General features: G+C 40.4%; 1 protein-coding gene across 1 annotated transcript in view; it reads left to right on the top strand.

Moving 5' to 3' along the window:
- The first annotated feature begins 3,142 nt into the window (after positions 1-3,142).
- Positions 3,143-11,531, top strand: part of EMCN (endomucin) — a 50,430-nt gene continuing 42,041 nt past the window's right edge. The window contains exon 1 of the mRNA XM_056489858.1: positions 3,143-3,341. Within this exon, the coding sequence (XP_056345833.1) occupies positions 3,281-3,341 (61 nt within the window). The 5' untranslated portion in view covers positions 3,143-3,280. The remainder of the gene's footprint in view (positions 3,342-11,531) is intronic.

Here is an 11,531-nt window from a genome sequence, read left to right as displayed (position 1 = left end):
TATTTTGAAACAGAGTTCTTTCATTCTCTAGAGTGCTCTTTGGTCATGTTTCAAGTTTTCTTCTGCAACTAGGAAGGCTAAAATCTTACTTTATAAAAAAGTAAAAAGATGTGGAAACTGAGTCACGCAGGCACTTGTTCTAGGGCTTGAAGTGAAACTCCAGATATCCCAACACTGGCAGTAACACCACAGTTGGCAGGAGTACCAATGACCAAATTTCTCTGTAAAACAAAGCATACATTGGCACTGAAGCTAAGTTTCTTGGTTTGAGGAAAAAAAGAAAAATATTTGTTCAATAAAACAAAACTTATTTTCTGGTAGGAAGGAAAGAAAAAAAGAATTTTCAGTAAACACATAGAAGAATAGCCTTTTCCTGCAAAGATCTCTAGAAGCTTTTGAAACCTTAAATTATTTCTTGTTAAAGAAAAAAAAAAACTTTTTCCATTGACAGGAGTTGTGAGGATCTCTTCTGCAGCTCAGATAATCCAAGCCAGAAGCTACAACTCAGCTTTAGCCAGAACTTTTCTTTCAGGGAGTTATTTGAGCTGTCCCTTTTCTGTTCCTGTTGTTTCTTATGTGCATACTGCTGCCCAAGTTTGATCTAGCAGAAGTTAGCTACCTTTGAGATTGACATGAGTATCTGGGAGGGGCATTGTTCTCTTGATGTTTTCAGGGAGCAGAAAGTTGTGTTCAGGCTCTCTGACGTAGAACATGAGTTGCATGACATAGTGTAAGGCAAACACATTTGACTCTTTCCTTCCCTCCCAACCCCTTGTGTGAGGCTGGAGAGGCTACTCCACACTTGTACCTACAGGATGGGTGGCTACGGCAGGGCTGCAACATTTTTGTGCCCTTTCTGCCTTCAGTGAGCTGCAGGGAACCATCACAGTCACCATCTTCAGCTGCAACACCTCCTTGAGGTGCTGCTGCTCAGATGAACAGCAAACCATAATTCATTTGGGCATTCAGATAGTTTCTCTGGGTCTCAAAACCCAAGGAAGGGATTCTGTCTTCATACTTTCATGCCTCGTAGATCTTGCAGAGGTTTCATTTCAGTCAATAAAACAATATCCCTTTCTGTATCCTTCTTCAGTATTAACATTGCAGGTGGTGGCAATAAAAGGTTAGAGTCCCTCTTATTACATTAGGAACAGTGCTAACCTGGGATGAATTCACTCTCTGTGTTCAGATTTGTCATCTTCATTGAAGGCTTTCTGCTGCAGCACTTATTGCTTTCCTAGCCCATTCTAACTTTAGGTCCCACGTCAGCAGAAAACGAGCATAAAAACAGAGCATTGGCGCAACTCCTTGCCATATGCTCCGATGAACTTGGCAAAAGTGTCATTGTGTGACCCACCACTTTCTGAGTCAAGTTTTTATTTCTGTGGGATCCTTTTCAATAATGCTGAGAACACAGTCCAGCTATGGAGAACTTACACGTTTGCATCTCTCATAGATGCAAATACACAAGTTTGTCCAAATGAAGTGCCAGAATTTCTTTGTCTACCATCAGATTTCTGTTGAGCACCAGCTTCTGTCACCTGCAGAGTATGTGTCACAGTCTCAAGATGTAGCACTGTAATTTCTTTAAACAAAAGTTGTGTCAGTCTTCTCCCAATTAACAAGCAATAGGACAAGAGGAAGTGGCCTCAAGTTGCATCCGGGGAGGTTCAGGCTGGATATAAGAAAGATTTCTTCACAGAAAGGGTTGTCAAGCATTGGAACAGGCTGCCCAGGGAAGCAGTTGATCTATCATCCCTGGAGATATTTAAAAGATGTGTAGATGTGGCACTTCAGGACAGGGTTTAGTGCTGGACTCGGCAGTGCTGGGTTAGCATTTGGGCACAATGATCTTAAGGGTCTTTTCCATCCTAAACAATTCTATGATTCCATACGTAATGCCAAGCTGCTACCATTTTCCTCATCCCATGGATAAAACACCACTGTGGCTGGAAGCACTGTGGCTTAGCTCTTGGGAGTTCCTGCATGTGAAGCCATTCCAAAATTTCCCCTTATAGCTAGAATCTGTCATGAAGGAAAAAAAATGTTAATTACTAAGTAGAGTTGACTATTTAATTAGTCAGGCTGTTTATGAGGTCAATTTTACCACAGCTTTTCCTGAGAGCTGAAAAAGAGGGAGAAGAGCAAACATTCTGCACTTCATTCTTAATGGTTGAAGGTTTGTGATTAATTGCCATCAGCTGCCTTGAATCGTTAAGGTGCAGAGCACAAGACTATTACAAGATCATGTTTTGATAGCCTTTAACTCTAGAGCTCTGCTTAGGTTTCTGTCACAGAAGTTGGAGAAATTGCTGTGAGGGGGAGGGATACCAAAATTTTACAGTGTGTCCTGAGGGAGAGTGAGAATCTGTGCTGGCTGATTAGACAGCTCAGGTAAGAGGCTTGCTTTGGGGTCTGTACTCCCATCCCATGGCACAGCAAGTACCTAAACAGAAAAATAAAAAAACCTTTCCATTACTAATGGAGCAGATACAGTCAAGGCTACTTGAAACTTTTCAGATTTAAAAAATAAAATAAAATAAAAAAATAAATAAAAAGAGAGAGAGAACCCATTTTAATGTAAAGGAAAAGCCCCCACCCCAACTCTAACTCCACACATCCCGGAGCCTCTCGCTGCTGGGCTCCTTGTTGGAGCCACTTCCTCTCCCTATTCTGGTGGCCCTTGCATCCTGTTGGTTGCAGGATGGCAGATCTCTCAGGGAGACTCTCTACCTTTAGCATGAAGCAGCTGTGATTTTCAGCAGGGCCACTTTACATAGCCCAGGAGTGAGCCAGATGAGGGCTCTTGTTGCTTGTTTTGCTCCTCTGTTCCTGGCTGTCTTATGCTGCACTACCTGGGCTCACTCACTGCTCACAAACACGTGCTTCAAAAGTATCCCAAGTTCCAGTATGAAAGCTGGTGATGTGTAGCATATCCTAAGGAAAGATTTGTCTCTGTTCAGAAACCTTCCTGACCTCATGACTGAAGAAGAACAAAATAATGTATTAACAAAAACATGGTTCACTGCCAAAGAAAAGGAGTTCCTGTAAGGACTGAAACAATAAATCTCCTCTGTACTGAACTCCCAGAGGGAGTATGTTGTGTTTCCTCCTGTTCTTTATCAAAGTCCTCAAAATAAGCAGGAATGGGCAGTGACCAGGCACAGTCACCACACACCTTTTTCCACGGAGTAATTAAGGCCTGCCTGAGAGTGAGAGAGCACTCCCTGCCCAGCTGCATAAGGGAAAGCTGACTGAACTACCACCACTACCACCAAGCATGAAACTCCTGGGGACTGCCTTCTTTTTCCTTGCTGTACTCTGTGTTTGCACTGTAGGAGGTAAGTTCTTTGGCTTTTTTGAATAGACTTGTCACATCTCTTGAGTGGTTTGTGAACAAAGGCTTAGCTGTCAGTCTCTGGGTGCTTTTTTTTACATTTCTACTGCAGTGATTGAAAGACTGTGTGTTGGAGAAGGCACTAACTGGCAGTAGAGTTATATGTGTTCTGTGAAGAACTTTCCTGCCATTGTATTTTTGTGACAGCTTTCTTTCTAGGTGTCATGAAGCTCCTAAATCTGAGAGAAGTCAAAAGCAGAGGTGTATTTACAAAAGTTTTCAGTTCTGGTTTTCTTCTACATGTTAAAGCATTTTTTTTGCAAAGATGGCTTTAAGGGAGGAATTGAGATGTCTGAAAGATTTTGCAATTTTTGCTCTTGCAAATAGATAGATTTCCCTGGCATTATGCCAGCAATTAGTCTGGCCAAGAATGTCTCTCAGAAATTATCTTAGTTTTGGCCCCAAAGATACAAGGGCTTACAACATTTACCAAGTGTCAGATAATGAAGGGTGTAAGCCTAGGGGTCATATTGGTTACTGGGTGCAATATCTTTTAGATATGGTTCTTAAATGCACAGTTTTAATACAACTTTTGGTGTTCAGGTGGTCACTGAACTGTTGTTTTCATTATTCTTCATCTTGAAAGATTATGCTTTTAAAACAGAATTTACTAAAAAAACCTGTAAGGGTGAAAGAAACTGCAACAAGGGCCAGAGTCTGCCTTTTATCTGTACTTTCATTTCCCATCTCTCTGGGCTAAAACTTCCACAAATGCCTATAGATTGCCTGAAAAGGATCTATTAACCAGAACTTAAAATTTTGATAATACTAGATTAAACGAAGTTAGGAAACTTTTTCTCAGGTTGTGTGTTGAAATCTAATCTTTTATGGTGTATCTTATGCTATTGCTTGGGCTCATTGCTGTTAGGAAAACAGATCAATAAAGGAGATTAAAAATAAGCCTGTGCCACAGGAAGAACTGCTTTAAAAATTATGTTAAGTAAGTACAAGCCCCAAAAGTCTGTGTTGAAGTACTATTTATTCTCTGTCTGCTACTCCTAGTAAAAATAGTCTTCCTGTCTTTGTCAAAGCTTTAATTTCACAATTTCTGAAAAGCAAAGTGGAGTTGCATCAAAAAGAGCATATTTAACACAACAGTCCGTAAAGCTTACCAGAAAGCAACATTCAAAGGTGGGAGGAATCCTGCTAATTTTGTACAGTCCTTTCTTAAAAAAGATTCTCCCTCCTCTGCATGATATGAGCATGGCAGAACCGATGACAGTGAATAAGCAGATCTTATATGTGATACATTTGTTCTGAACAATTTTGGCTCTGCAGAAACAGAAAAATTACTTTTTAACACTTAATTGCAAGGCTGCTATGGTAGTGAAATTCTGTTGGTAAATTCAGATTAGAAAATTAAGAAAATTTATGGAGAAATTTGGACTATGTCTTTATCTACCTTGTGAAAGTAAAGTTACGTACTCTGGCCAATTTTGCTTCAGGAAGCCCCATGCATCAACCTGTTAAGACAGAAGTGGTTTTATTGTCTGTTGTGCAAAGCTGGAGCAAAGTATTTGGATTTCCACTTTTTGTGATCCCTAAAGTGCTCTGGTCATCTGGACTGTAACAGCAGAATTTTGTAATCTAAAGCTGGGAAGTGATGGTGAGGAGACTCACACCAGTCTCCCTTGCACTCAGTCTCCCTTTTTTGAGCATTAGAGATAGCAACAAGACTTTTCTCCAGCTGTTTTTAGTATTTTTAAATTATTATCAGTAATCTTTAGAGAAGGTCAAATCACTCCGTGGTGTTTTAGTACTCCCTCCCCCAGGTTTTGGAGTAGTTTGCCTTCAAAGCTCACAAAGACAAATGTATGGACTTCCAGCTTTTTCATGTGCTACGCACAAGATGCTTGTCTGTGTATCTTTTGTATATAATATAGAAGTGGACCAGAACATTTCCACTGTGGTTAGTAAAGAGAATACCTGGTTTCCTGTGGGGCTTCCAAATTCCATGCTTTGTCTTCAGCTGTACTCATAGTGCTTTTCAATGCAATTTTCTAATTTGTCTTGGGATCTTTCATCCTCAACAGCCCCTAGTGTTTTGGTGGAGTCTGCCCTCTGTCAGCTCATTACTGGAGGCTCTGTTATGTACAGATGTAGAGGCTGGTAGCCCCCTGACAACTTGTTCCTCCTACCTTGACTTCTCTCAACCCTCAGGAGTTAAATGACGTGCTTAAAACAGGAGTTCCTTCATGCTCATCTCAAGGTGTTCAGTTCTCCTGGCATATTGCCCTTTATTCTTACCTATTCCAAAATGTAGCTCAAATAAAAATGCATTCTAGGTTGGTTCATAGCATTTCCAGTTTTAAACAGGAAGCACTGGAATGTGTCAAAAAATACAATGTCAAATTATAGTGATCAAATACGAATGCTCTTGAGTCTGCCTTAGGATGTAATCACTTTAAAAATGTGTAAAAGTGAACTTTTTTCCTTCTGAAAAAGGAGAGGAGAAGCCTTGGCCTGTGCTTATAATGTAAGTGCTTAGATGTTGCATCTCCCTGCACCTTGGTCTTGGAATACAGTGTGGCTGTGGCTGCACAGCACAGCAAACATCCTCCACAGGGTGCTGGTAGCACAGCACTGCATCCTTCTCACTCGGGCCCCCAGGCTGGTTTCCTGCAGAAATGATGGCAGAGCACAGTGGGCTCTGCTCCTCCTGCCTCGGGCTGGACGTGTCCAGGTGGTGCACCTGAGCAGAGGAGTGGGAATGTGTCACCTTGCATTGGACACATCTGGGGTGGGGTGCTAATGCCCCATTGCTGACCCCTGTTGACATCCAGAAGTAGTTTTATCTAAGTGCTCTGTCAAAGTTGATGACACTACAAAAAAAAACAAGGGTGTTTTTCTTTTTGAATGGTAGGAGCAAATTTTGGCATTGAGAGGTCTAAATGCCCCTGAAGTAATTTGGAGCTGTTCCATTTCACTGTGGGTCAGCTCTCAAATACAAGTTTCCCAGCTCCCTTCCTCATTAAGGAATGCTGTGTAGCATCCCACAGCTGATCAATTCCAACTCCCAGGCTGATAGCTTGAGAAAAGTTCCACTAAGCCAGGGCTCCTGTAGTGATAACACACATTTGCAGCTGTCTGAACGCTGCTTTTGTTGATGTAAATTAGAGGAGATGGATAGCCTTTTCCATCTTCTGTGCTCCCTGCTCACAAGCCTTCAAGTACTTTAAAAATTAATTATAAAAATTAAATACTAACTAAACTGTTTTGAGCACTGAAAGTTTATGAGAATGGTCTCACCTCACTCTGGGTTATTATTCATGTTTGTTCCTTGGACAACCAGCAAGGCACAGACAGTTAAAGTTGAATCATTTTCTCATTTCTGAAAATTTGAGAAGTGTGAATAGGCTTTAGATATTACTTTCTTACATCTTTAACTTGCTTGAGCCAAAGCTCTGGATGTCTTGAGAATTTGCCTGTTGTGAAAAAACAAAAATTGCATTTGGTGCTTTCACTGTTTCTAGCAGTTTGCCAAGACTAGTTTTTCAAAAATCATATTGTAGCTTATGATAGCCTCTAATGGAATATTGAATTTTTAGTCCTGTGCAGATTTTTTTTTGTTGTTGTTTTGTGTTGTTTGGTTTGGTTTTTTTTCTCCCTGCTGCCACATTCCTTTCTTTCATTAGATCCTTTGCATATTGGGGCAGTTTTTGCCTAATGGATTTTAAAGGTGTATTTATTACTGGACAGAAGAAAGATGCATGTTGTATCCTCAAACCTGAAAGCCAGTTTACTGTGTTTACTGAGGATAGAAGCAGATGGCTTGATACCTGCTCAGTTATGATTTACAGCCAAAATAAATGGAAACTGAATATGAAGGGCAAGTTGCCTACAGCATTCAGCTCCAAACCAGGGAATACATAATGCTGTATAATATGCCCAAAAATTATTTGCCTCTTCTGAAAATTTACCAGATTGTTTTCTCTTTTCTTTAGCTGACTCTTTTTATCTGTCTTCAAACCTAGAGTTCTTATTAATGTTTATTAGTTTATAAATTAGGAAAAAAGATCTGCTGAGGTTTGGTTTTGTGGCTTTTTTTTCCTAAATAGGAAAGCACCTTGGACTCATATTGTTTACACATCTGAGTCCTATGTGGAAAAGCCTGCTAAAGTACTTGAACATTTTTTTTTGTACTCTAATTTGTACTGGAAAAGTACAAATTGAAATTAGTCTTTAAGAAACTCTTAACCTTGGGATGGAGTACTTTTAACTAGTACTATTTGATAGCCAGACTAAGTTCAACATGTAAATCAGTAAAATCTCATGGAAAATTATAATTTTTATTTATGGCCCTTATGAAGTGGGGGATAGGTTGGTGTTGTTTGTAATTTTTGCTACAGCAGCTCAGGGAAGACTCCTTAATGGGTTTATTTTGCAATTCTGTAAACAGAGAGACAAAGTTGGAGTTGTGTGTAGCAGATGTTATTTCCAAATACAAGTCAAGAGTTAAAGACCTGGCTCCTTTAGAAGACAAACATCTAGTCTTGTTTTCTACTAATACTCTAAAAACGGGTTTCTCTATTAAAATTCTCTTTCAAACAGAAGGCTCAAACCCCTGATTTGCACCATGTCATGCCCTGGAAATCACTGTCATTGTTGACATCAGATAGCGATACCTTGGCACTCCTCTTGTGAAAATGGATCCTTGGATGCCCTAACAGTGGCATGTGGTATCAGCCAGACCTACCTGTGATAGGAAAAGGGGTTTGACACAATTTAATGTGGTGTTATCTCCACACTCTGCCTTCTGGCCCTACCTCCCCATGCGAGAAGACTGAGCTGATCATCACTTGCTGATAGGATGACTTGGAATAAAATTCAGGAAGTGTGATCTGCTGAGGTGTTGTAGGAAGGGTAGGAAGCCCTCTGCTGCCACCCACACATGTACTAGAGGCTGGTCTGGAAGGGTCCAAATTAATTTCAAAATACCTTTTTTCTCAGGAGTCAGAGTAGCCAAAAACCCCTTTCAGGACAGACCAACTAGCTGATGCTCCAAAGGTTATGTTTCAAACTAGGAATGGGGCAAGCATTTTCTGACTGCTTTTGTGTGGGAAGTGGATGCTTGCCTTTGGTACAAGTGCAAATTCTATCCTCTTTATCAGTAGATCAGTAGAGTAGTTTTACAATAATTTTGAATCCCTTTTGTTTTTCAATGGCAGTAATGTGCTTCTGGGTGTTAGCTGCATGTTGTAGAGAGTGATGCATCTCAAGTTTCTGCAACCACAGAGCAAGTGCCACATAATTTTGCATCACAATTATCTGCTGTAACCATTCTGCCTTGTCTTATCACTGACAAAATGATGGGTTTTTGCTGGGATGGGAGCACTACACCAGCCTTTCTGTCAGAAGATTTCTACATGATAAATGATCATTCTAAAAAGCACATTCAGCTTGTCTTAATGGTGTGATTTCTCAGTGTGGTGCTTGGTTTGAGGAGTGTCAGTGTAACTTTAGGGTTAAATCAATTAACATGATGATATAAATGAGATGTTTATGCTTCCTGCAGATTTCTTCTTTCATAATCTTTAGCAGGAGATTAATGTTGGTTTTGGGCTTGAGAAATTCAGCTATTGAAGTAACAACCGATAAGAATTGCTTTGGCAAAAGTTTTGGATTTTAGTTGGTCTGAGGAAAACAGTGACAGGAGATTTACTAACCTTCCTGGCCAATTTGCATTATTTTGTTCTGTAAAATATTTATTTGTTGAGATGTCTTTCCATTGCATATTAATTACCTGAAGAAATTAGAACTCCATTCCTTCATTTTTTCCTGTGTACTGAAGGAAGTGTTTGGGAAGTGTGCAATTCAGTTGTCATTACCCATTCTTGCACAGGACTGTTAAAATCTCTTTCTGGAAACTACTGAATTCTTTGAATTATAGAGCTTTCTGGACATCCTATGGAGTCCAGATGGAGTCTGGGCATCCTCTTTTTTTGAGTCAGATCAAATAACCCTTGGAAGTTGTAGCTACACCAAAGGCTGGCTGCCCAGAAAGGCTCTTCCAGCAGAGCAATTTTAGGTTCTCTTTACGAAGGATTTTTCTTATTAGAGTAGTTTACAAATGTATTTGCTGTTATTCAGAAGATAGCAAATGTATCTAATAAACTGTTTGGCTTGCAACAATTCACTAGTTTCCAACATGCAACAACAAAAACAAAGGACTTACTCAAGATCTGTGCCAAATAACCCAGTCCCTGAGATATGCAAAGGGAAGGCACTGCACACATACTAGAGGCAAAAAGAATCTGCCCAGTGCACGGTGGTTCTCTGGTGGTTCTCTGCACATTTTATCCTGTCTAGTTCAAATGGCTCCAGAGGATTCCACTACTTTTGCAAAGCCATTCCCAGTGCTAATGGAGTCATGTGGCTGGCATGTCTTAATGCTCTTGAATTTAGGTGAACTAGCGCACAATTTATCTTACTGGCTTAGAGATGCTTTCTTGTAGTGCACTGTCTGCTTCTTCCCTAATTGCTTTCACCTTGCATTTCCAAGAGCTGGCAGAAACTGCTGTTTCCAGATGCAAAATGGAAAATGGGGATTGATTATTCATGGGAGGAAAGGTTTGTGTAGGAATGGAACAGCTTTTTCACAATTGTAATTGTCATGGGGAATACAGTTGCTCTAATTGCCAATAAAGGTACAAGGATGTCTATAGCTGTTCACCAGCGTGATGGGATCAGCTCCCAGCTCACCATGGCTTCTCAGTGCACTGGCTGGGAGCTGGGGTTTTGACAGGCCTGGGCATCCTGAATGTGGGCCACTCTGCTCTCCTGTTTCATAAGCTGTTTTCAGAGTGGGAGCCAGCATGGCTAATGCAGCAGCTCCCACTGCTCTTTGATAGGCAAAGTCCTCAGTGCTGAAGGTCTGTTTCAAGTGCTCTTTGTGGAGCAGCTTGTTTTTTAAATAGGAATACTTTGTTATATGAAGCTCATAAGAAAAGAATTTCAGTTTTGCATCTGATCTTAGGCATTGTATCAGATTGGTAGAAATTCGGAATAACATGAGTTTTCAATCAGCTTGGCAAGGTATGGTTGAGGAGGTCTTCATCAGCTATGCGTGCCAATTAGAGAAATGAGATATTTTCGAAGTATTCCCTTCATCCTTGCATGTAAAGTAACTCCAGTGAGACTGTACTGCACTCAGGGCTTGCAAAGCCCATTTGGGGCCTTCCCTTTGGGATATTCTGTACCATTTAACCTTTGTTCTAGGCAGTGTGGAAAAGATGAAGTGAGTCTCAATGGACCATTGAGCATGGAATTACATTAATTATAGAAGCAATTTACAGTGTTTCCACAGAGTTTTCTGACAGGAACTGCTTTTTGATGTTCCAGAGGCTTTCAGAGCTTTGTCAGGAACAGAGTGGCATGGGCGGGTTTGGCTAAAATGGGTGTCTAGGCTGATCCGGGATGTTCTAAAAATAAATACATCACAGCGGACACTGCAGTGACCCTTTCCTGAATTATACAATTAGTCATGCTGCTGGAGATGCACTTGGGTCACAAACATAGCACAGAGCTATATGACTTTCCTAACTTCTGCAGCACATTGAAAAGGAGAGCTACTGACTGACCCAGGCTCAGCTTCTGCTCTGGCTGTTTTGTATCTACTAAGGACACTTTTTCAAATTTATTTAGCTTGACTAACAGAAAGGTGGGGGGATTGGCACTTCATTTTTTGTGCTATAATATAGTCCTTAGAAACTCCTACCTTTTTTCTTACACATGGACAAACAAATATATCACAATCAAAGGATGGCAATCTGGTGCTTTAAATAGCTTTAAAGGGTTTAATTAAAACCTATTAAATAGTTTTAACAGGTTTAAATAAAGAGAAGTTCAGAGCTTGGAGCCTTCATTCAAGCCAGGCTGGAGTGCTGATGAGCATGCTGAGCACATTTATTGTTCTATGGAGACAAACAATGCACTCATTCCTCTGTAGTACACAGTAATAGAGATATCCACCAAGCTTCTTGTGAGCAGAAGGCTCACTGAGAAAACTTGTGATAAAAAGCACTTGATAGGGAGTTTGCATTTCTTCTAAGGTGATGGGAAAAAAAAAACCCACACAAACTTAAAACTGGCTATTTAAGTACCCAGATTTCTATGTTCACACATGCAGAGAGGC

This window comes from Oenanthe melanoleuca, chromosome 4 (genome assembly GCF_029582105.1).
Source record: "Oenanthe melanoleuca isolate GR-GAL-2019-014 chromosome 4, OMel1.0, whole genome shotgun sequence".
NCBI lineage: Eukaryota > Metazoa > Chordata > Aves > Passeriformes > Muscicapidae > Oenanthe > Oenanthe melanoleuca.
The sequence above is the reverse complement of the archived record's forward strand: the minus strand, read 5'-3'. Positions and strand labels throughout refer to the sequence as shown.